General features: G+C 39.7%; 1 protein-coding gene across 5 annotated transcripts; it reads left to right on the top strand.

Annotated features, from left to right (window-relative positions):
- Window positions 1-3,900: 3,900 nt before the first annotated feature.
- On the top strand, window positions 3,901-27,782 carry LOC124147938 (protein aveugle-like). 5 transcript variants are annotated; one of them, XM_048399539.1, is made up of 6 exons: window positions 3,901-3,989; window positions 22,556-22,655; window positions 23,500-23,665; window positions 24,696-24,762; window positions 26,178-26,254; window positions 26,931-27,782. In XM_048399539.1, exons 1-6 carry the CDS (start codon window positions 3,916-3,918, stop codon window positions 27,020-27,022), a joined length of 576 nt encoding a protein of 191 aa, XP_048255496.1. In that variant the 5' UTR covers window positions 3,901-3,915; the 3' UTR covers window positions 27,023-27,782. The 5 variants fall into 5 exon arrangements, with proteins under 5 accessions (XP_048255496.1, XP_046374747.1, XP_046374750.1 ...); XM_046518791.2 differs by lacking the exon at window positions 3,901-3,989 and adding an exon at window positions 8,883-9,618; XM_046518794.2 differs by lacking the exon at window positions 3,901-3,989 and adding an exon at window positions 10,457-11,442.

Here is a 27,782-nt window from a genome sequence, read left to right as displayed (position 1 = left end):
GACACGCTGATAGTAAGGTCCAACACAGGTTCGACCCAGTTGTGACAGCTGATCAGTCAGCACCATACCCACCATGATAGAATAATTTAATGGTAGAATATAGTTTTAAAAAGTCGGCCATTTTGAAATCCAAGATGGTCGACAAAATGGCCGACGGAAGAAATGTGACCAAATGGAATTCTTGAACTTTATAATTCTGACAGTTTATTGAGCACAAAACACCAGCAAAAGTACAAAATACAGTAAACTACGATTATAACAAATCAGAGGGACCACTAATTTTAGTTCGTTATAACCGTAGTTCATCATAAGAATATATACAGCAAGTGGCCGGGGAAAAAACCCAGTTCGTTATAACCGTCTGTTCGTTATAAGCGTGTTCGTTATAAACGTAGTTTAGTGTATACAATTTATAGAAAACATTTTTCCTTGTGAAAGTTAACTTGAACTTGATACTTGTACAAATATTTGCCCCCCTGTCAATTTAATTTAATTTTCAAATGTATACTTTCTTTTTACCCGGCAGTTTAGCAGTGTTCGTTTATCCATGGCCGACTCCTCTAGGTTTCCACCACGTGCAATATATCAAACAGAGACCATATACCGGTATATGGTCTCTGATCCAAGTGAATAGGTGAGGTGAAGTGAAATTGGGTTTAACGTCGCGTCCAAGATTATTGCACTTATATAGCGACGTGCATGCACGTGTATGTGTGTGTGTGGCTGCTTGTACTAGTCCGGACTGATGCCGATTTATAGTGCTAGCTCACTGAGATACCATGCCGCAGTTTAACATGAATACCTCACTCAGACACAGTATACTGACTCCGAGCCGACCAGTCCTTGTTTTAGCCCCTTAATGCCGAGCGCCAGACAGGGTAACAACAAGTACCATCTTTTAACGTCTTTTTGTATGACGCGGCCCGGGATCGAACCCTGGACCTTCCGCTCTCCGGGCGGACGCTCTACCACAAGACCACGGAGGCGGTCTCCAAGTGAATAAATACAGTTGTCGTATACAATCATATTACCTATTTATCGTCACAGACACGAGCATGAGTAAAATGTAGTTTCTCACATACATGGCATCCTATCTGTACCCTGTCATATGTCGCACAGGAAATGGCTTACCGGTTATAATGACAATAGTGAAGAGGCGTTATTTGTGTCATGTAGCAGTCTATACAAGTATCTTGGATAACTTGTTGCACAATAAGGTAAGAACACAGCTTTTTGATGTTCCTTGCATGAATAATAATTCTGTTACAAAAAGTACGCCTTTTTCTAAAAATCTGTGCAAAAACCCTGATATGTCCTGTTTAGACTTGAAGGAGTCCATGTTTCAAAGTTAAGCTATAAAATATGAAAATTGATAATGTCCATGTATCTTGTTATGTTTACGATGTGTTTTGATTAGATTTTTTTTTGTTTCGAAAAAGGTTGTATCATCATAATGTAAATCTGTATAATAGAATTCAGCATACTTATAATTTGAAAAAAACAACATGTTTTGAATTGTGAACACACGATGCCATTTAGAAAGTTGTCAATGTAACAAATGTTATATTTGGGATAACACTTTCTTAGTAAAGTACAGATTCTCGTACGTTTTGGGGGTTGAGTCCCGTCCGGGATTCGAACTCTGTCAGTGTGGGTTCGAATCCCAGACGGGACTCAACCTCAAAACGTACGAGAAAGTGTTATCCCAAATATAACATTTGTTACATGTTTTGAATTAGTATTAAATTATCGAATATCATTTTTTTAATTTTTTTTAACGACGTACACCTGTAAATGCATTCGGTTTCACATGAAAAGGGTGAAAGAATAGAGGGCGAAAACAATATCATATGACTTTACGATATGTGTCAAGGTTATATAGAAAATAAACTCAAATCATGATATGAAGTTAATGTCTCAAATTCACCCTGTCCAATGTTTTCCTGGTAGGACCGCCGCCGTGGTCTAGTGGCAGAGCGTCTGCCCGGAGAGCGGAAGGTCCGGGGCTCGACCCCCGGCCGCGTCTTACCAATAGACGTAAAAAGATATGGTACTTGTTGTTACCCTGTCTGGCGCTCGGTTTTAAGGGGCTTCAACAAGGACTGGTCTGCTCGGAGTCAGTATACTGTGTCTGAGTGGGGTATTAATGTTAAACTGCGGCATGGTATCTCAGTGAGCTAGCACTATAAATCAGTCGGGACTAGTACAAGCAGACACACACACACACACGCCCGCACGCACGCACGCACGCACGCACACGTTCAGGGGCGGTCGGGTAACCCAGTGGTTAAAGCGTTCGCTCGTCACGCCGAAGACCCGGGTTCGATTCCCGACATGGGTACAATGTGTGAAGCCCAATTTCCGGTGTCCCCCGCCGTGATATTGTTGGAATATTGCTAAACGCGGCGTAAAACCATACTCACTTACTCACACATACTTGCGTGCATGCACGTCGCTATATAAATGCAATAATCTTGGACGCGACGTTAAACCCCATTTTAACCTTATCCTGGTCGACAAGAACACAATGCCAGCAATACATCACTCACTGACATTGAAGAATTGCTGACCCAGTTCCGTCGGGGCAATATGTTATATAATGTCAGGGTCAAATCTTGTTTGCACAAACTTTACAGACAGAAGGAACGTAATTGTTCTGTTTCTTATTTCAAGCCAATGTCGCCATTCGCACATGTTTAAGATAAATATCATATTACGAGGCGGATGATGGTAGGCCATTATTTCTGCGTGATACATTTTCCTTGCGGCATTTTTGGAGATATAATGAAAACAATCTTACCATTCTATATTAATTGAAAATTAAAATAGATACAGTGTGCAGTTCAATTCAATTATTCACAGCAAAATTACACGACACAAGTATAAAATATGAGTGAATTGAATGTATGGTCGATCAAAGGGAAGTAACTCGTCGTGGGTTACGATGACCTTTTGAGAAGCTGTTCGTTACACATGAGGCATTTGCACCGTTCAAGGACACATGCTGGATATGTAAGCAGTAGATAAATGATTTATTGTCCATAGACACACTTAATAAAGGGGCGCCACACGAAGATTGATATAATTTGTGAAGATATTCTCTGTTAAGACGTCACGATATGACAAGAATATTGCCAAAACCTATATTTTAATGTTCCCTCAGTATTTTCATAAATAGACATCAAACAACAAAGATATTTTTAACTCAATAAACTAAGTAATAATAATGAAAGTCTCAAGAATTGAATGTTTAATAGGTAGAATACCTATGTGTATACGGATTTTACATACTGGCTATAAGTAAGCTGTTCTCATCAATATGCTGTCGGATGTTAGTGGTTATTGCTAATGTCTCATTCGTGTAACATACTGCTTAAATTTAAAAGGGGCGGTGGGGTAACCTAGAGGTTAAAGCGTTCGCTCGTCACGCCGAAGACCCGGGTTCGATTCCCCACATGGGTACAATGTGTGAAGCCCATTTCTGGTGTCCCCCGCCGTGATATTGCTGGAATATTGCTAAACGCGGCGTAAAACCATACTCACTCACACTTAAATTTTAAAAAAGAACATGAGTTGGATTACGAGTTTATCGATAGGTTTGTTAGGATACTATTTTCAATTATTTTGTAAAACATACAGCTAATGCTTGGAATCTATACGGGGAATCGGTTGCTGTATACTGCACGCATGCACGCATGCACGCACGTAGAACACGCACGCACGCACGCACGTATCATGACAGCGCTGTCACAGGACAAGTCCGGTTTAGACATATTCGGTAATAACTTCCTGCTTGCTAGAGTTCAGAGGGTATACAGAGTCCAAATCCGACAATATCATCGCCATGTGTTAGCGAGGTCAAGTGACTATTGTCGGATCAGGTGACGTGTTCATAAATACGGATTGTATGATTGCATGTACGGTTGGGCGTCCATTGTACGTGTAAGTACAACACTTCTCAGCCTGGGGCTGGATCAAGGAGACTTAAGGTACTGGGTGTAATGTAGGTCTAAATCTTACAATCATATGGTATTAACTGTTAGAACTCAGGGGCCCACTTGCACAAAGCTATCTTAGCGCTAAGACTATCGTAAGCCTAAGTTAAAGTATGGGAGTTACGATCATCTTAGAGCTAAGATCGCTTTGTGCAAGTGGGCCCGGGAGTGCGATTTGCTGTAGCTCATTCAACTGTTAATTTAGTTTGAGCTACAAATTTGATAATTTAATTACTTTTTATTTTTTAGTATGTGTTCTCGGGGTTGTTCGTATTTTTGTGACAAAATGTTTTTGTTTCATTTTGGTAAAGATTAACTGAACGTTAGTGTTTTGTTTGATTGCTCTTTAAACGCTTCGCTCAGCAACATACCACCTATATACCACGGCGGCGTAAAAAGATCGAGTCTGGACCAGACAAACCACCGCAGGTGTACGCTGATACGCAGCTAACAAGGCCCAATGCTGTGTCAACAATGTTTCAACTATATGACGGCAGTCTGTTCATAATCGAGTCTGGACCAGACAATCCAGAGATTGAAATCATGATTGATCCACGTCATTTGGATACGATGACATGCATGAACCAAGTCAGCGAGCCTGACGACCCGATCCCTTTAGTCGCCTCTTACGACAAGCAAAGTCGCCTTTTACGGCAAGCATGGGTTGCTGAAGACCTATTCTACCCCGGATCTTCACGGGTCGTGCCAAGAGTGGGCTAGTCTTGGAGTTAACTCTTGGTGAATCCAACGAGAACGATGTGACGTCGACTAACATAGGAGCACAATCCGTGCGAACTTAGGACTAGATTATAGGATTCTGACGCGCCTAAGGGACGCAACCTTGTACAGCGTGCCTCCTCGTGGGCAAAGAGAAAATATATGCTATTGAAAGCAATGAATAATACCAACCTAAAACAAAACAATTACCCTTGTTCTCACTGTAACAAAGATAAAAAAAATAGCTGGCTATGACAGACAGACAAAAAATAATTCGGGATTGTCAGAGAATGACTTTATACAATTGGTTCTTCGATGTTATAGATTAACAGCGATGGGGCGTGCGAATTCGTTGCATTGCTGATAACGTCATTTTACGCCTGAAATGTTGCCCTCTGCCTTCGTTAACGTTCTTTATCCACTGTAATACTGTCAGGACAGGGTGTCGAAGCTGGCGCATAGGATGACGTTGCGCCTAGGCGTTGCTGTTGCCGTTGCTGTATCCGGTTATTGGGTGGTATATAGCAGACACATACTGGTTGTATATGGTGTAGCATCACGTATATTATAAGTAATTACTTTATGTTACAGCGTGTATACTTGTGACGTGTGTTATTTGTTTCGTCTTCGCCCCAATGGCAATCTCATTAAAATCAGATCTTAGTTCTCGCTATCGCTAAACAAGCGTAAGCGAAAACTAAGATCTGATTTTAATGAGATTGCCCTAGTGGTCGTTACGTTTCGCTGAACTTGAGAAGGAGATATGTTACGACGTCGTGTTGGTGTTTCGTCATCACTGCCGTCGTCGTGTTGACGTGTTTTTACGGCGCCGGTACAAAGCCTCCCAATGTGGCAACGTTTCTTGGCAGTGCTTGTGTTTTTGTGGTCATGTGTCGTTACTCTGCCTGTGCCGAGGCTATCCACGTGGCGACATCCTGTTACAACGCTTGTGTCGGTGTCGTAGTCGTTCTGACGTTTTGTTGTTCTTACATATGACGGGGCGGTGGTTAAAGCGTTCGCTCGTCACGCCGGGCTCGGTCCCCCACATGGGTACATATATACTATACGGTCACATGGCTAAGAAAACAGAGCGCACAAAGATGGGCGATGGTGACAGGAAGCTATGTACAACTATCCATATAGTGATGTACAGCTCGGGGCGGTCGGGTAGACTAGTGGTTAAAGCGTTCGCACGTCACGCCGAAGACCCGGGTTCGATTCCCGACATGGGTACATTGTGTGAAGCCCATTTATGGTGTCCCCAGCCGGAATATTTTTGGAATATTGCTAAAAGCGGCGTAAAACCATACTCACTCAGTCACTCATACATGTTACATTTGTTTAGGGCACCCTAGCTATTGTTACCAATCTGATGACGTATTTCGAAGGTTGTGTTGTCATGACGACAGGTCGTAAAGGTATGCATGATAATATTTCGTGCTGTGGTTGCCGACGTATCGGGGCATATGTACAAGTGCAGCACATGTTTAAGATCTGGCGTCCCTGCAAATCATATATCCAGCAGTATTAGCCAAGAACGAGTTTTCTGGATTTATATGCAAACAACCATGCATGCCGTTTGACTGAAATTAATTTTGCAAATCAATATAATTAGGAAATATTTATAAAAGGACAATATGTGTGTCCAGTAAATGAATTGTGAAGAAAAAAATAATTCAAACGTTCATTTTAAACTACAGTTTGGTGGTTTCTATTGACTGTTCACGCACTTCAACACATCTCCCAACGCTGCGTTTGATAACCTTAACTTATCGACAAAGACTGTCGCCCGTCACGTTTTGCTGGAAGAGATCAACGTTTATTGACCCGACAATTCTTCTACAACTCCATTCCAGCATATCCTCTTAGAGATAAGGTCAGGGGTCACAGTTTGACGTATCTGTGATCTCCACATTGGTCGGGCGACATTATTACCTGTGACTTGCTATTACAACGTTTTACGGTCCCACAAAGGCAATCGATTACTCGAGGGTGAAATATTGAGCTAGCGGGATTACGTTCCCTCGCGTCTTATCCATAATTCATAAGATAAGAAAGCCAAGGGTTAACCAACGCTCTGGGATCGCAACACAACATGTCGGAACAGAGTGAGGTAGAGGTTCCTTTGTGCTCGCAACAAATGGCTCCGGAACAAGAAATAAGCCACCCAAACCACGAAAATGCTCTGGAAACTTTGCGTCCTGAGTATGTAAGTACGTCCTGGACCAATTATATCGACGACTTTTTGATTGGGTCAAACCATGTGTCCGACGCGGCAATAATCGAGAAATGCAGTGGTCAGTATCTTGCCTCGACTCCTGGGTTTGAGATTTATGAGGATGAGTTTGAAGAGCTCAGTCGGAGTTTGTGTAATGCTGAACTTGCTTATCGCAGAGGAGTGACTTTAGACAATAAGCATTACCAGACTAGACTTGCTGACGGCTCCCGTGGAATATATGCTCGGACCGCCAGCGATGGGTGTTCGGTGTGTCAGACCTCTTGTCTCGTCATCATTGGCGTTAGTGACCACAAATGCAAATCTAAACGTTGTAACGAGGAGGTGATGCGGCTAGGGGACTATCTTTTGTCCAAAGGGATGTGAGTAACTTATGACATCGGTTCGGATTGTATTAACGACCAGAGTTTGTTATAACTCGAAAACATGACAGTGACGTTGAATGAAGCGGAAGGAGTCTACAACCTTGCCACACAGGTAGAAGTCAACCTCTAAGTCAACTCGGCAGATAAGGACGTCATGATAAGAGGAAGTGGGGCATAGTGAATTGTCTCTACCGTTGCCAGGATGTTTAGAATGCTGGGCGAAGAGTGACGGGTGTTTTTTTGTGTGTTGTCGGATGGAATAGGGTCCTACTTCAGTAGGTCCCACTGGACATCTCTTCATTATATCAGTACGGTAATGTTCACTCACATTTCGACATGTATTCACTGTGATGGTGAGGTGAAATGGGGTTTAACGTCGCGTCCAAGATTATTGCACTTATATACCGACGTGCATGCACGTGTATGTGTGTGTGTGTGTGTGTGGCTGCTTGTACTAGTCCGGACTGATGCCGATTTATAGTGCTAGTTCACTGAGATACCATGCCGCAGTTTAACACGAATACCCCACTCAGACACAGTATACTGACTCCCAGTCCTTGTTTTAGTTCCTTCATGCCGAGCGCCAGACAGGGAAACAACAAGTACCATATTTTAACGTCTTGTAGTATGACACAGCCGGGGATCGAACCCCGGACCTTCCGCTCTCCGGGCGGACGCTCTACCACTACACCACGGAGACAGGCTCACTGTGACGGAAGGTCGTGGACACCCGCCGTGAGGAAACATCCAAGTCCAGATTCACCCCTATGAACCGTGCCTAGAACTATTCAATCACCGAGTCACCACCCAAGACAGATATCCACCATGAAGAGACACCATATAGACTATGCAAATGCTGGGCTCAGTTCCAAGGACCTATATACGCTATAATGAGAATTTCAAAAACCTCTGGAAAGACAGTCGGAAGGATACAGGACATATAGCCGCTCTTGCGTGCGTTCGACAGACATATATGTTTTACCATGAAGTCTTGACCATCAAGTTTCCACAGGACCCTTATGATCAGTTATCTCCCTTGCCTCGGGAAGATGAGCGGCTAAAAACAAAACAAACAAAAAATTGTTGTTCGATGGTGCTGTATTTCATAAGGGTATCCGAGTTGTGTTTTGGACCTTAAGTTGGCAGTGTTTCGGCGACTGTTTTCAGCCTAGTAACGTTTAGATAACATTTGTAGTTGTTAGGTCAAATCCAATTTTCAAGTGTATACTTTCTTTTGCCCGTCAGTTTAGTTAATGAAGATAGGTTGTAGGACTTTCAATGAAACAAAGACTTAATAAGAAACAACAACATACATATATACAAAGGAGTTTTGACAAGCACGAATATCTGGACTGTTTTTTTTGTATATTTTATCTATCTATCTATCTATCTATCTATCTATCTATCTATCTATCTATCTATATCTATCTCTCTATCTCTCTCTCTCTCTATATATATATATATATATATTTATATATATATATATATATCTCTATCTCTCTCTCTCTTTCTCTCTCTCTCTCTCTCTCTCTCTCTCTCTCTCTCTCTCTCTCTCTCTCTCTCTCTATATATATATATATATATATATATAAATATAAACAGTAAATCGCCGAGTCTATGTAGAATGTTTACGGTATATTAGAACTCTAGGCTTGTAATCTGAACAGTCCTCGCGCGGCTCGGTCAATGTGATCTAACACAAACAATGTCTGGTGCTATATGGGCAGAGTGTGAATGTACCAATCATGTGCAGAGCTGTAGCCCATTTAAATATCCAGGACTCAAATATGTTTGAATTGTTTTTGTAAATAATGTCCTTAATGTGAAACAAACGAGTGGTTTTGTAATGTTCACAACTTAATAGGTTCCTAGTTCCCTACTGGATTCGCTTTATGTTTTGATTTAGCAAATGCAAAAATATGATTATTTCTACCACACAGTATTGGTTTCACGTTCCGGAAAGATGATTACGATCATCAATGCAAATTACAGTGTGCGTCTATTCAAGAGCCTTTCCCCTACTTGAGTTTGCATGCGGAACGAGCTTTAAGGGGGTTAATACTTCGAGTCAGCGCATATACTGCTCAAAAGAAGTCAATTCTTGACATATTAACTATAGAAATATGAAACAACCGGGTGGTCCTTAACTTCTTTTGAGTAGTATATTTGATCTAGACATAACTACCTTTAAGCCTGGCACTAGGTATATACTACCATTGTACGTGTTTGTATATGAGCTATAACAGCAGTGGCGTGACGACGGCTTTGTTCACACTTAGTTATATCATATGAAAACTCAACAAAGGTAGGCAAAGTGTATTGTATTTTTGATAAATATTTTTATCTGCAATATTAACAAGATGCTTCAATGTACTTGCTATTATAAGTTCCGCGTTGATAGCATTTTGATATTTGTTGAATACGGACAGACGAATTGCAAATTGTGTTTGTATTATTCTTTTATCGGCAGATAAAATACATACACAGCAGAGATGTGACTTGGTCTAGCGTTGTAGGGAGTCCGCCAACCGAGGCAGTTGTGTTAGAGAGTCGTCAATCGACGTATTGAATGAACTCTCGAGCGCCTTGCTGCTGATTCTTATTGAAGGAGCTCTCCACCCCTTGGATATATACTACTAAAACAAAGTTAAGGAACACTCCATTATTTTATATTACTAAACATAATCTGTTATTGAGTGTCAATACAAATATAAAACAACCGAGTGGTCCTTAACCTTTTTTTAGCAGTATAAATAACCATATTGGTTTGGGGTCAAACGTCTGTCGGGTACGGTGGCCCATAAGGGACATGGAGTCTGTTTTTCCATATTTTGATGTTTCACTTACTTTTATCGTAACCTTTAGCAAATTAACACAATTTATTATACAAATATGTAATAAATCATGTATAAAAACAACCGAAAACATGGAAAATGTACTTTCAGTAGCTATTGAATCGCTGAAATGTGAAGCGAAAATGTCAAAAACTAAAATGGAAATGTCAAAAACCAAAACGAAAATGTCAAAAACCAAAACGAAAATGTCAAAAACTAAAATGAAACCACAGAAAACTATTTCCACCGCGGGGGGGGGGGGGGGGGGGGGGGGGGGGAGGGGGGTACAGTACTTATTATTTAGGTCTCTGTTGTTATTTTGTTATACTTTTAAAGATAGGCCATTGGCGTCAGGTTTTGCGTAACCTCAGGTTTTATATAACAGTGTTTTACACGTCATGTCGTATAATGAGTACTAGTACCCCATTGAACAAACGTTTTATACACAATTTATGACGTACCTCAGTGTATAAACATGTCATACACGTCATATGCTTTTATTCTGTTCCCCAGTGTACAATAGTATGAAACACCTCATGTAATTTCATGATATATCTGGGGAACGGGTGGCCAGAATTGGCTGTGCTGAGTTGCCTCCCTTAGGTGCGCCAGAAACCTAATATCGTGTTCGAATCCGGTTCGCCCTGAGTATGTTTCAAGGTTTGTCAGCACCGTACCCGTGTTCGTGGGTTTCACCAAAGTGGTAAACGTCTGAGACCTGTATCCATTGTGGGCTTTCCTCCCACATCAAGCTTACACGCCGTTATATAATAGAATATTGTTCACATCCGCGTTAAATACAATTCACTTCCTTAATAATATACCACAGTCGGCATACGCATGTAGGATATGGTGTTAAACAATGACCATATTTATTGTGCTGTAACAAGACACCATTTTATACAGATATATGAAAGGGATGATGATAAATCAATTTCTCTGTAATCACGATAAACATTATCACCGCCGTAACCATACAATGAGGAAAATATGATTTTCATCCGGCGAGATAATCTCAATATTTTATCATCACGTCTACCCTGTTCTGCTTTTATAAATGTGAAATCGTGAATAGGGTGTTAACAAGCGCCCACAGTCGCAGTGACACAACGCGAGAAGTAAAACGGATATCAACGTTGTCCCTCCTGGGTGGGGCCTGTTTATCAGTCAGTGTTGGTAATAAATAACTCACTTTCAATACCAACTCAGCCACGAGGAAATGCACTCACTGTTTTGCTGTAGCGTTTGTTAAAAGTGTTTACTGCATCGCTGTCACTGCATGAGACACGATCAAGGTACGTAATATAATGTTGACATAGGCTACGGGTATTGTGCATGACAAAATATTTACGCTATTACACGGCATCGTTGTTGCCGTTTTATACACAACTTTTAGTCCTGATGTTACGAGTTGGGATATCACGAATGTTCGTTATAACACCCAGGTCATATACCTGGTGTGAAGAATGGTGGGTGATTAATCCGTTCTTTCACCTCCTTATCGCGGGACACGTTTGAGATTTACAGATTTTGTCAAATCGAGATTTATTTTACTTTTTATTATATTTATAGCTCATTTACATAAAACTTCTTCGCGAATTTTAGAAATGAATAAAGTCTAATTGAGCCGGCCTGCCATTAAATAATTGGCTGCAAAAATGAGGTTCGATATCAGTGGTGTGAAAAACACGTCACCATGGTATATATTTAATAGCACACCAGCACGGGTGATACCAGGTGATCACTCATCGAAATATTGTCCACGATCAGCTGTTTTCTCTTTTTTTTGATAGTATGGAATACTAGTAGTTGTTATGTTCTGTCTTACAGACCCTGATACAAATATATATCAAATACAGCCCATGCAAGTCTATAATGTTTGGCAAGTCTAGATCACTGCAGTATCTGAAAATGAAGAGTCACTGGGCTCCTTTTTATTTTATTTTTAATAAGATAACTGAAAAACTGTTTTTTCTGTACGGGATGTTCATTTCAGAGACTATAGCTAGATGTTAGTCGAATGCCATCCCTAAATCTTTTTTAATCGATATTATCTGTCTCGGTCTCGGTTAGGCCGAATTCTGTGTGTCACGAAGTCCGCATATGGGTGTACAACAACATTATCTGTCTTATACCCAACTCACGTTATAGCGGTTATTTATACTCTATATACCGTCTATATATATATGCCCCGTTGAGACCATGTTTACGGCAACTGAATAGGCCCCGAGCACACTATAACTTGTTATAAAAGGGCGACTAGATTGGAGCGGCTAAATTACGTGTTATCGTACAGACTTGTCACGTTGCTCCTAATGTCAACCACAGGCTTGTAATGTTGCCAACTGCCGCGTCAAATAACAAACAATCAAGAAGAATCAATCTTCGAAGTCAATCGATTTCATCTGTCCAAATCTCCAACTGAGTACCAGAACACACTGGTCACCATTCTAATCTCTTTTCGTGATACAGTCTTAAAGTGACGTGATTTTCTACCCTAAAAATCAAATAGGTATTTCCTGGGAGAGAGGTTTTCCCTGTAAAAATCTATATTCAACTATCAAACAGAAAGCGAAAGCGGTGTAATACATACGTTGTTAATTCTGTAACACGTGAACGAATATCAGATATTTTGGATAGGATTTAAATGAGAAGTAATAAAATGAGGACGCTCCTATGATATCTGTTAACACATATATGTCCAAATTAAAGTACATTCTAGTTCGACAAACTTCAAACAAACAATCCCCATCGTTTGACCGTTTGATTTATCTATAGGATTATTTTTTTTAAAAATACTGGAAAAGATAAAATGCATAAAAATATTTGTTCCCCTAATAAGATGTTTTAAAAGTATGCATTGAAAAATAGTATGACCCTGCTTCTCCTTCAGATCACTGAGACCAAAGTGATGGCATAAATCCTGCCGGGAATCATGCAGGAAGCAAAAGCCCTGTAAGTCCCCATGATCCCCAGTTAGGTGGTCTAGCTTTGGTTGCTAGTGGTCTATAGCCTGGTTTTAATTTATAGGAAATAATCTGCTTAAAAATTCTTTTTTTTGTTATTGCTTAGGTTTGTTTTATATCTAAACGATGATATTTACCTTACTGTTTTACTGTCCTTTGTCGACAGGTCTTTAATTGTAGAAACTACCTTGTTCTCATCGCGATATGGCTGCAATATTGCCGATGCGATGTAAAATTTTAACTCACCCACACTCACTCACTCTCACTAACTGACTGATTGACTCACTCACTCTCACTAACACACTCACTCTCATTAACTGACTTTCTGACTGACTGACACAGTAGTCATATCGCCACTCAAGCCAGGGGTGAGGTGATATGGGGTTTAACGTCGCGTCCATGATTATTGCACTTATATAGCGACGTGCATGTGTGTGTGTGTGTGTGTGTCTGTGTGGCTGCTTGTACTAGTCCGGAAGGATGCCGATTTATAGTGCTAGCCCACTGAGATACCATGCTGCAGTTTAACATGAATACCCCACTCGGGCACAGTATACAGACTCCGAGCCGACCAGTCCTTGTTTTAGTCCCTTAATGCTGAACGCCAGACAGGGTAACAACAAGTACCATCTTTAAACGTCTTTTGGTATGACACGGCCGGGGATCGAACCTCGAATCTTCCGCTCTCCGGGCGGACGCTCTACCACTAGACCACGGAGGCGGTCCTCAAGCAAGAAAGGAATACCGTATCAGGTTACGCGTATAGATTCAATTCTTATAACCGTCATTTCATGCTACGTAAATGTAATTAATTATACTTGCAAACATTATTCTGATGCCGATTTGAATAACCAAGGAAATCGATCAACATATCTGAGTCAATTAACCGATTTCGTTGTCAGATACCTAGACGCCTTTCCAAGGTTAAAAAATGTGATAAACGGCCTATTCCGGCCTGTCGCTATTGATCCACATATTCTATGGCTTTGTCTCTGGGCCTAGTGTCTATTTCTGGACAAATCTATTGATTTCTTATTTGTTTTCATCAACAACAATACTGTGGAGAACACTATGGGCGTGATATATCGAATCCGTAAACATTTTCAGCTTTGTTTTGTTGGAATATGTACACGTGGGTTATATACGGTTGGTCTATAGTGAATATACATGATTGACAAAAATGGGTAGTCTTGTCTTGTAGCTTAATCCCAACGGATGCTGGTTTGATCAAATAATCGTTGAGTCAGCATAGATTTACTGGACTAGACCATAGGTTCTATAATCTGCGGATAGATTTCCATATTGACATTGTAAGTGTTGACTTAATAAAACATTATGTCAAAAGAAGAAGTGAGGGCACGGGTGGCCCAATGGTCCAAGACGCTGCATTGATCTGGAGTAGTGCCCCTTAGTTGTGACAGGATCCGCTGATCGTGGGTTCGAATCCGTGATTCGTACTCACTCACTCACTCACTGGACGAGAGAATAGTCACGATTTTGTAATGTCTGCTAAAAGTTCATACACACACGCTATCTGTCAAATTATCTTGTACCTGCTTGTATTTCTCTTCTCTCTTCATTATATGATGCTGTCACATTAAAACTGGCTACATATGTTAAAAATGCAATTTCTCTTAGAGACGAATTGTTAAACATTCAAATATATCCAACTATGTTTGTTTTTGTTTGCTGTTTAATGTCGCACTCAGAAATATTCCAGCTATATGACGGCGGTCTGTAAATAATCGAGTCTGGACAAGATAATCCAGTAATTTGCATCATGAGCATCGGTCCACGCAATTGGGATACGATGACATGCACCAACCAAGTCAGCGAGCCTGACCGCCCGATCCCGTCTGTCGCCTCTTACGATAAGCATTGTCGCCTCTTCACGGGTCTCCAAGATGTAAAACTACTCAGATGTAACTGTTATGTATGGGGGCCTTAAATGAAATAAAAATATTTAAATTTGACTTTGCGACCAGCCTGACACTCACAACCCAGTGGGCGACATTGTGGCTCAAGGAGCAACTAATACACGCGTATACGCGTTCCCTGGCAACCACCCATCCGTGTGCTATCCATTCTGCGAAGCCATAGTGACCTGATTTCTGTTATGGTAAATTCCTATACGATAGGTCTACACGTGATCTATTCTGCTTCGGCATCCCGTGGGTCGGTCGGTTGGTTGGTTTGTTGTCGAACGCCGCACTCAGCAATGTTCCAGCTATATGACGGCGGTCTGTAAATAATCGAGTCTGGACCAGATAATCCAGTGATTAATATCATGAGCATCGATCCGCGCAATTGGGATACGATGACATGCATGAACCAAGTCAGCGAGCCTGACCACCCGATCCCGTTAGTCGCCTCTTACGACAAGCATAGTTGCCTTTTACGGCAAGTATGGGTTGCTGAAGACCTATTCTAACCCGGACCTTCACGGGTAGGCGTCTCCTTGGGAAAGTGACTATGTTCACCAGTGAATGGGTACCCGGTAGGAAGAGAGGTTGTTAACCTTCTAGCGCCTAACAGGCAGCTTGGTTTGTATACTCCCCAGGGAGCTGAGAATTATTCTTGAGTGTTCACTGATTCAGTGGCCGGTGTAATAATAGCGCTTTGAGCATGCCCCTGAGTGGTGTGGAAATATGCGCAATATAAACAATCCTATTATCCTACAACAAAACACCTAAAGATCTTAACTGGTGTAATTCTGCAATTCAAACCCGCGACCAGTGGATCAGTACACGACTAAGGGACACAACTCTGGTGCGCTCTGAGCATGTCTGGCATGTAAACAGTGAATACACAAATGGACTATTATTATTAAATCTAAACTTTGGAAACTTGAATAATAAAGCTAATAAGCAAGATTCGTTCGGGCTGCCTAGAATTGTAGACAATGCATTTAAGATTTAAGGAGGTTTTTAAGCATACGCATAACTAAACGAATTTCGATCTGGTAGGTTAAAACATAATTAATAAATTAAGTAAAACTGTGTTCATGGCACCGATTTAACGTCATGTTTTATTCAGCAACGAAACAATCAATATCAATCGTATAATTTGTATTTCTTCTGAATATATGTAATAATAATCATTCCAAGGAGAGGAGACCCGTGAAGATCAGGGTTAGAATAAGTCTTCAGCAACCCATGCTTCTCTAACGGGATCAGGCTCGCTGACTTATTTGATGCTTGTCATCGTATCCCAATTGCGTAGATCGATGCTCATGATGTCAATCACTGGAATGTCTGGTCCAGAATTGCTCATTAACACACTACTTTCATAAAGCTTGAATATTACTGCGTGCGGCGTTAAACTACAGCAGCAACAACAAACAAACAAACAAACAAACAAACAAACAAACCGAAAGAGAGTCCCGTTATTTTCGGTTTGTCACACAGTGAAGCGGACTGAACTGTGATAGTGTTTGAATCTAAGTACACACTCCCCTTGAAAACTACGGAAACATTTTACTGATTGATGCAAAATTGAACAAAGGTGAACGGGAAGTATTCTGCAATGCTATTCGGGTTAGCGTGTACAAACAGGGTTAACATGAATTGAAGAGACGCACAGGACAAGGTCCCTGTGATGTTTTATCGATAAGATATCAAATTGCTGTTTATCAGTCATTTCTCTGTTGTGTCCCTTGAGGCGACAGAGCTGACATAACTGTGTCGACTTGTCTGGTTATATAAACCTAAAGAAAGGCGGAGCGGTGAACATTTATACAGTGAGTATTTTGAGGATATTTGGCTTTTCTTGTCAAGTTGGATAATATCAACCTGGCCTGACAATTTGGATATTTTCATGAGTGGCGCCGTGAAAATGGCAACCTATAAGTGTCATAGAAGGACGAAATGTTATATTTATTTCTTATTTTTTTACCTATCTCACTCTGAAAAGGGTGGTCGGGTAGCCAAGTGGTTAAAGCGTTCGCTCGTCACGCCGAATACCTGGGTTCGATTCCCGACATGGGTACAATGTGTGAAGCCCATTTCTGGTGTCCCCCGCCGTGATATTGCTGGAATATTGATAAAAACGGCGTAAACCCATACTCACTCACTAACTTACTCACTCACTCACAAACACAAACAGGAGCTACTTCGACCTGTCCTGTTCCCCGGTGGGGGCGGAAGCAGAAAAGATCACATGTAGACCTGTCGTGTAGGAATTTACCATTCATTTTCAATTCAGATCTCAGCGTGCCTTCTGAACTTTCGTTATACTATTTGACATTGCTCAACCTATACGAATATAATCAGCCCTGTCGGTCGTGCTATCTGTTTAGTTCATGGTCATGTAATAAATACCGTAAATCTTTGAATAAATGACAGGTGTTTATTCATTTCCCGGGACCTGGTGTTAATTCTAGACAGGCGTTTAATTTTTTTCAGGAGGGGATTTTATTCTCGCGTTCTTTAGGTGAGGTGCTTTCCACCATGGATCAATACTTCACAGGTTGTGCATATACTACATTCACGTTCCTCCACGGACCAATACTTCACAGATTGTGCATATACTACATTCACGTTCCTCCATGGATCAATACTTCACAGATTGTGCATATACTACATTGTACGTTCCTCCCTGGATCAATACTTCACATGTTGTGCATATACTACATTCACGTTCCTCCATGGATCAATACTTCACAGATTGTGCATATACTACATTCACGTTCCTCCATAGATCAATACTTCACTGATTTTGCATATACTACATTCACGTTCCTCCCTGGACCAATACTTCACCGATTGTGCATGTACTACATTCACGTTCCTCCCTGGATAAATACTTCACAGATTGTGCATATACTACATTCACGTTCCTCCATGGATCAATACTTCACAGGTTGTGCATATACTACATTCACGTTCCTCCATGGATCAATACTTCACAGGTTGTGCATATACTACATTCACGTTCCTCCCTGGATCAATACTTCACAGATTGTGCATATACTACATTCACGTTCCTCCATGGATCAATACTTCACAGATTGTGCATATACTACATTCACGTTCCTCCATGGATCAATACTTCACAGATTGTGCATATACTACATTCACGTTCCTCCATGGATCAATACTTCACAGATTGTGCATATACTACATTTACGTTCCTCCCTGGACCAATACTTCACAGATTGTGCATATGCTACATTGTACGTTCCTCCCTGGACCAATACTTCACATGTTGTGCATATACTACATTCACGTTCCTCCATGGATCAATACATCACAGATTGTGCATGTACTACATTCACGTTCCTCCATGGATCAATACTTCACAGGTTGTGCATATACTACATTGTACGTTCCTCCCTGGATCAATACTTCACAGATTGTGCATGTACTACATTGTACGTTCCTCCCTGGATCAATACTTCACAGGTTGTGCATATACTACATTTACGTTCCTCCCTGGATCAATACTTCACAGATTGTGCATGTACTACATTCACGTTCCTCCATGGATCAATACTTCACAGGTTGTGCATATACTACATTGTACGTTCCTCCATGGATCAATACTTCACATGTTGTGCATATACTACATTCACGTTCCTCCCTGGATCAATACTTCACATGTTGTGCATATACTACATTCACGTTCCTCCATGGATAAATACTTCACATGTTGTGCATATACTACATTCACGTTCCTCCACGGACCAATACATCACAGATTGTGCATATACTACATTCACGTTCCTCCACGGACCAATACATCACAGATTGTGCACATACTACATTCACGTTCCTCCATGGATCAATACATCACAGATTGTGCATATACTACATTTACGTTCCTCCCTGGATCAATACTTCACAGATTGTGCATATACTACATTGTACGTTCCTCCCTGGATCAATACTTCACAGATTGTGCATGTACTACATTCACGTTCCTCCCTGGATCAATACTTCACAGATTGTGCATGTACTACATTGTACGTTCCTCCCTGGATCAATACTTCACAGATTGTGCATATACTACATTCACGTTCCTCCATGGATCAATACTTCACAGGTTGTGCATATACTACATTGTACGTTCCTCCCTGGATCAATACTTCACAGATTGTGCATATACTACATTCACGTTCCTCCACGGACCAATACATCACAGATTGTGCATATACTACATTCACGTTCCTCCATGGATCAATACATCACAGATTGTGCATGTACTACATTGTACGTTCCTCCATGGACCAATACTTCACAGATTGTGCATATACTACATTCACGTTCCTCCATGGATCAATACTTCACAGATTGTGCATATACTACATTCAAGTTCCTCCATGGATCAATACTTCACAGATTGTGCATATACTACATTGTACGTTCCTCCATGGATCAATACTTCACTGATTTTGCATATACTACATTCACGTTCCTCCATAGATCAATACTTCACAGATTTTGCATATACTACATTCACGTTCCTCCATAGATCAATACTTCACTGATTTTGCATATACTACATTCACGTTCCTCCCTGGACCAATACTTCACAGATTGTGCATATGCTACATTCACGTTCCTCCATAGATCAATACTTCACTGATTTTGCATATACTGCATTGTACGTTCCTCTATGTATATACTAAATGTGGGTTCTACATGCTCGATCGTCAACATTGTGGGTTTGTTGGTACCTGTTCCAAAGTCTGCTAGTCACGGACTGTGAACATTGAACGTATTGGCCACTGCACGCTGACCTGCCAGTTTCCAGAATGTCGTTAGTCCGTAGGCGTTCCGCGCGTTGCAGACGCCACATCGCTAGTTCATACACACACATGGAATGAAACCAAGTAAACCACTGTATAATAAGCAGAAAAAATAACATTGACAGAAAGAATGGTCCACAGAGATTAATCGGTCTTCCCTGAAAGTATCCAAATCAGGAATGACGCTCAACGCAAGTGTGTTGCACGTTCAAACTATCGGGTGTGTTTTGGTGTTAACTTTAACAGACATAAAAGTTCTTCGATTGGGTGTTTGTCGTTTGTTCGAATACCGTATTCGACGTAATAAGCACCCAGGGCGCTCTCAAAATTAGAAATAGTGGGCTCTTATTAGAATATTATTTGGGTGAGAAAAAAAAACAGAGTTGAAAGATCGTAAATTTCGTTGTCTGTGCTGATAGCCTTAAATGTTTATATACAACAGATATATTTTTCTAGAATTTAATTGCCCATAATTAAGGGTGTATATAACACACGATTGCGTATTATACGCGAATAAATAAGTCTTGTGTGCATTGATCAATCGGAAGGGGTGCTATTTGGGATTGTTCACTAGCCAATATACATGTATTAGTAAATATCGCCGTGGGCGCTTATAAGAGCAGGGCCCTTATTACGTCGAATACGGTACTTGGTATTAAAATTTATAGTTCATGATCCCTACCCTTTTTTTAAGAGTATATTAATGTCTGAAATGGAACCTCCAAATTAGAGACGAATTCTGAAAATTGAAAAACAAAACAAATAACCACAATCTTAATCAAGATTTCAAATATTTTTTCTTAGAAAAAAACCTTACGCAGTCGTAGTATCTATCATTTCGTGAAGTAATTTCTGAAACATCATTTGGGAGAGAGAAGGTACTCATGGGTTTTCATAACTTCACAACACATACATTGAAACAAGAAAGCCATGTATTATAATATTTCTACAGCTACATGTATTATTAGATATAATATAACCATCCCTGCGCATAATGTCTTCTCTACTCAACCATAGTTAGGATAGCCACGTCGATGTGACGCTTGTGAATATAATTAAATGTATTTATTATTTTTTCTACAAGTAACTGTAAACTTTCTTGCTCTTTGCATTAGAAAAACTAGTTTTAACACATTATATATTACTGAAATATTGAAGATGTACTCTGAATAATTAGAAAAGAATATTTCAAGCGGTTTTGTAACATCAAAGGGTGTTTAATTTAGGCATAAGAACCTTTTTGTGGAAAAGAGGTGATAGATTTTAGTTTTTTTAAAGATAGAAGCACTACATGACGTAGGAGTAAGTCTTTAAATGGGATAACAAAAAGATCATTGTTTCGTGTGGTAAACTGATAGAAATCCTTTTGTGGAATTTAGCTTTAAGAGAGTCGAACACGTATATGTGTCCATGTGCGCATGAATAAGATGCATGTAAACCTTAAAGAAGCTATGAATGGAGAAATATTAGAGTTACTCCCCTTCGCGCACCTGTTACCACTGGAGGGCGTTGGTAGCAATGGCTACCTTAGGATGAGTTAACGGAAACATACAGTCAGGTTGACGATTCGGATGATTTAAAAGTTTCATGGGTAAATATTGCGATGAAGCATAAATACTTTGCAATTACTTGTCAATGGAGTAATGAGTCACTTTTCCATGTTTGCTAAATAGTTGCATTAGCGGAATGGTCTCAAATGCCAGTAGAACGGTTTAGAATTTTCCTGATGATCGTTTGCCAGGAACTACACTCGGAATATCTCGGGGTACTTCGTGCATCAGCTGTTAGGGAGATATGTTTGCGATATGGCGATAAGCATTTCATAGGTGCGAGGCATGGTGAGATATTTTTTTTTATTTTTCGAAAAATAGCTATATTTCATGTTCGTGTTTATTTTTTACATTAGTCCCAGTGAACATTAGATCTATATAACATGTAGCCTATGTTTAGGGACTGGTCATTTATTATAGGGTGGGGTTGGTGGGTCTCATGAATAAAAAAATTAGATTCAGTCCAGATTCATATTTCTGAAACTCAGTGGTGTGTTAACACTGCTAATGCCGCATTCAATGCAATAACATTAAACTAAGCAAAATGCCATTATGCCTTTACAGGTCCTGTTGTCAGTAATCATGGTAATGTACAAGTCACCATAACAAAGCCTAACACTAGTCAAATATTATGAGCATGATGAGTTGAGTTGGGAAACTTAAGTTTCCAAATTGGAAATGTTTACTGACATTTGTTGCAGACTTGGGACCAAGTATCTGGCTCCGTGCGGGTCTGGATAAATCACTGAGTTGAACACAAATATTTTTTAAGGAGCTGACTGAAAATTCTTGAAAACATGCTATGAATGTGTTCGCTGACAGTTAACCAATTGGACATTTGTAACAACTACAAAGCATTAATTGATCGGGTAATGGCATACAAGAGGAAGTGTGTTGAAGCTTACTGAGCTCCATTTGATGTAATGGTATCAGATCCAGGCTAATGGTAATCACAATTGACATATTGTTTGTTTGATCCAGGCCCATAGGTTTTTGTTGTAGTTGTTCTGTGTAGGTTCTAGTACCTCACCATGTTTTATGGTGCAAAACCTTTCTTACACACTTAAGTTCTGATAAGGAATTAACTCACACTGTGATTGTATATGTATTTCAGCAGATGGTCTAGATTCAGTTTTTTTTTCAGATTGGTCAGCAAGATGGAAACTGATGTAAAGGACGACCATATAAAACCTCCTGAGAGATCTCCAGGTGGTTCAATGGAGGTTCCTGACTCGGCTAACAAGGTTATATACCATTTTGGTCATACTCTATGGAATTCACTTTGACTTAGATTTTAACTTGTTTATGTTATGTTGCAATTAAATGATTGCAATTTTGATTGTTGTACTTTCTAGCATGTGTCTAGTAGGGATGGGTATTGAAAGTTTAAACAATGTTAAAGTGTATCGCAATATTTTACTATGCATTTGGCCGTATTATGATTGGTATCACGATATACTGTATAAATTTGGAATTTAGAAGACATTTGAAAGTATGAATTGAAGTTCATAAATGGAACAAAACAAGATACTGGTACAACACAATGTTTATATATGCATGTATGTATGTTCCGGATGCACGCTCCATGTATGTGGTAAATGTATTACGTTAAAAACATGATAAAAAATACTCTTTGAATCAGCCGAAATACTGAGCATTAAAAAATGATATTCGGATATGTATTGTGGAAATAATGAACCTCAATTTACCGGTAATACCTCGCACCCTCAGTGTGTAATATTAGTAGTGAGGACAATGCATGAATCCATGAAATACAAATTATGAGCTTGATTGACCAGACTTTATACATTTGGCTCCTTGTTATGTTCATGTCTCAGCATTAGAAATTGGCACTAGTCCTGTAGTCCTTGCCATACTGCCCAACAGTTAAGGACTTGTAGAAATTTACCACTTTTAAGGGATTTGCTATATGCTATAATTATAAAAATGTTAGTTTCTACCGCTCATGTCTTGAAACACTGACAAAAACATGTTCTGTCTCAAACATGACAAATGAAAGTCTAACAATTAACAGCAGGTAAACATGGTCAACTAAACCACTGTAGTTGCTGTTGTTGCATGTTGCAGATGAAGCTGAAGGAGTCCAATGGGACGGGGGGCAAGAAGGTGGTGAAGGGGAAGGCCAAGCCCCTGTATTTCTGGTCCAGTGCCGATGTCAACAAGTGGCTGCGGAAACATGGAGGGCAGTGTTTTGATCTGTATGGGGAACTCTTCAGTGAGCATGACGTGACAGGTGAGATTGGATGGGTATTGATGCATGCACCAACCTTCAGACTCCAATTTATTTTCTAAAATTACTCGGCTGTCAGGTAGTCTAGTGGTTAGAGCATTTTGCTCGTCATGCTGAAGGATGAGGTTCCAGTCCCCCTATTTCTGGTGCCCCCACTGTGATATTGCTGGAATATTGCTTAAAGCGTTGTAAAACCATACTCCCTCTAAAAAATACATTATTATTATTATCATCATCATCATCATCATTATTATGGTCTTTTCTTCAATTATCATTGATTAGTGTGGATTGAGTTCCAGTACCACACAAATCCAATCTTTTACTTCGATATGATCCTGATGTGAGGTATCGTATTTGAGTAAGACATCTCATGTTCTTAATTGAACCTGTTGAAGTACAATCTCAGTTCTTTATTGAAATACAAAAGAAAAGTTCTGTGGTCAAGGGGAGGTAATTCACACAATTGTCTAGCATGATTATGATAATTATTTCATTTCACCCAGAATTTGACTCAACAACAAATGGCGTGGCACTGTGACCTTGTAACTGTATTTAATCAATAGTCGTGAATTTTCATGTCAAGTACTATCATATTTGACATAATAAGCATCCAGGGTGCTCTCAGTCTTGTGTACATTGATCAGTCGGAATTGGTGCTAATTGTTGGGATTGTTCACTAGCCAATATATGAGCAAATATCGCTGTGGGCGCTTATAAGAGCAGGGCCCTTATTACGTCTAAAAACGGTACTTAGTATTAAAATTTATAGTTCATGATCACCACCCTTTTTTTTGGAAGAGTATATCAATGTCTGAAATGGAACCTCCAAATTAGAGACGAATTCTGAAAATTAAAAAACCAAACAAATAACCACAATCTTAATCAAGATTTCAAATATTTTTTCTCAGAAAAAAACCCACAATCATAGTATCTATCGCTTATTAGAACGGGACGCTAATTAAGTCGAATACGGTACATTGTACACTCATGTGGCTTGGTATGTGACATCTTCATGTTCTGTCTTGTCTTGCAGGGAGGACACTGATCAGGATGAATGAGATAAAACTAGAGAAGATCGGAATTACGAGTAATGACCACAGGTTTGTACTTGGGCACCTACTAAGTAACCACATCAGAATACTCAAGCATGGATACAATTTTCTTTTATGATGGTTCATTTTTAGTGAGTTTTTGTTGAAAACATCATAAAACATGGAAAAGGGTTTAGTTATGTATTATCTTATACATTTACATATTTACCTACTAAGTAACCATGGTAACCACATCAGAATACTCAAGCATGGATACAATTTTCTTTTATGATGGTTCATTTTTAGTGAGTTTTTGTTGAAAACATCATAAAACATGGAAAAGGGTTTAGTTATGTATTATCTTATACATTTACATATTTACCTACTAAGTAACCATGGTAACCACATCAGAATACTCAAGCATGGATACAATTTTCTTTTATGATGGTTCATTTTTTAGTGAGTTTTTGTTGAAAACATCATAAAACATGGAAAAGGGTTTAGTTATGTATTATCTTATACATTTACATATTTACCTACTAAGTAACCATGGTAACCACATCAGAATACTCAAGCATGGATACAATTTTCTTTTATGATGGTTCATTTTTAGTGAGTTTTTGTTGAAAACATCATAAAACATGGAAAAGGGTTTAGTTATGTATTATCTTATACATTTACATATTTACCTACTAAGTAACCATGGTAACCACATCAGAATACTCAAGCATGGATACAATTTTCTTTTATGATGGTTCATTTTTTAGTGAGTTTTTGTTGAAAACATCATAAAACATGGAAAAGGGTTTAGTTATGTATTATCTTATACATTTACATATTTACCTACTAAGTAACCATGGTAACCACATCAGAATACTCAAGCATGGATACAATTTTCTTTTATGATGGTTCATTTTTTAGTGAGTTTTTGTTGAAAACATCATAAAACATGGAAAAGGGTTTAGTTATGTATTATCTTATACATTTACATATTTACCTACTAAGTAACCATGGTAACCACATCAGAATACTCAAGCATGGATACAATTTTCTTTTATGATGGTTCATTTTTTAGTGAGTTTTTGTTGAAAACATCATAAAACATGGAAAAGGGTTTAGTTATGTATTATCTTATACATTTACATATTTAGCATGCTTCAAAACATTTATAGTGGGTAGGGGTGTACCCCTCCATCCCTCCCCCACCCATCCCTGCACCCCTTCAATTGGACCTACATATGAAAATTAATTCTGGTGAATTAATTAGTGACAATTTCAGTCCCCAGTGCCTTGCTTCTCAAAACCCCTTTGCCTATGTTAAATCAAATTGACACCCAGTACCAACTGTAGTGTTGACTGACTGAACCATCGGAACCTCAATGATGTGGGTCGTTGCTGATGGCTGATAACTGAAATATTGTCTGACTATGGTATAAAACATCACTGTGATGAAGAGGATGATCAATAAGATGAATATGTTTCAGGAAAGACTTGATGCAGCATATTCTCCGGTTGAGGCTTAAGCATGAACTGACTGATTTGAAGAATCTGGACCAGAAAGGTTTGTTATTGAGATTGTTTGTATCTAAGAATAACAAAGAATAAAAAAGTATTATTTTACCTTCATCATGTTAAAAGTGTGTCTTTTGGGAGAATGTTTTCTTGACTTTTTCTGTATTCTAAAACCAATTTAGGGATGAAAATTTGTCATTTACAAATCTGTGTGTGTGTAATCATGGTTGTAGTCAATTTCAGTCAAGTCCCATTAATCCGACATGGTTGGTTGCATATGATTATGTCGGATTAACGAGTATGTCGGATAAACAAAATTAAGTAGTATCTACGTTCCTGATAAAAAATCAGACAGCTACACGATAGATAACCATTCCAAAACGTAATATAAAAATGGAAAATGAAGTATTTATATCGTTATGTTACATTGTTAGCGGAATCTTGTTGAATCTGCAGCCGTTGTAATATGCAGTTATTCGCCGACTCGTCTCGCATCAAAACACGGGCTGGGTACTCGCAGGCAGATGGCCACGGAGTACGCTGATCACTGTGTCCGATTAACGAGACTGATTAATGAGGGATTTTGGTAATTCAATGCAAATTAGGTGTGTCGGAGTCGGAGTGCTAGACTGTCGTATTAACAGGTCTAAATAGCACTAATTCAATCGGTTCCCATCATTTGTGTCGGATTAACGAGACTTGACTGTATAAATTATCTTTTTCAGGATCAGGGTTTGAGCTGAAGCTGCCAGAGCCTCGACTGCAGCCAGAGAAACATGACAAATCCACAAAATTGACACCAACAGGAATCAAGTAGCATCTAGACTGTGCTATCAGACTCTGGATACAGTTGACAAGGATGGGGCACACAATAGACTTCTTCTCATCTGTCCGGCATGACCACAGACCTATCAGCGGAGGATACTGTCTTCCAAACTGGAAGGCCTGTGAGCAGAGAAGAGCCAATGTATTTCAGTCACTGTGTTATAATAGGACATCAGCCCCAGGAATTACCGTACTGAGAGGTTTTCAGCAGGTCAAGTATTACTGATGCTAAATATAGTGTCAGTTGTAGCTATGGTAACCAATCATGATATGAGGTCAAAGTCATTGTGATGGTTACTGATGCTGACTATGCAGAAGACAAATCAATGATTTGGATATGCACCCATTTCCATGGTAACTGATGCTGAATACAGTGCACAGATAGCTTGATATCACTATGGTTACTGATGCTGCAGATGTAAGGAAGAATGTCTAGATATCGCTATGGTTACTGCGGATGCAAATGTAGAAAGAAAGAAGAGCCAGTTGCTATGGTTACCAATGCTGCCTATGATGGAAGAAAGAGCTAGATATTGCTATAGTTACTGCTGCTGCTGCAAGCTAGTAGGCTGTGGAGGAACTTTCCGTTATTGGTATGCTGTGTGTTACTGATGCTACTATATATTGTGGCTTATAAAAGGGGTAGCATTGGCCACCCAACCATAACCAAAATAATTGCTCCGGGCAATGGAATGTAACCTTGGAAACGTCTCTCTGTGCAAATCTGTGGTGTTGTGACCAGTTTGGAGTCT

This window comes from Haliotis rufescens, unplaced genomic scaffold (assembly GCF_023055435.1).
Source record: "Haliotis rufescens isolate VD_foot unplaced genomic scaffold, xgHalRufe1.0.p SCAF_2, whole genome shotgun sequence".
Classification (NCBI taxonomy): Eukaryota; Metazoa; Mollusca; class Gastropoda; order Lepetellida; family Haliotidae; genus Haliotis; species Haliotis rufescens.
Note: the sequence above shows the minus strand (reverse complement) of the source record. Positions and strands in the feature narration are given on the sequence as shown.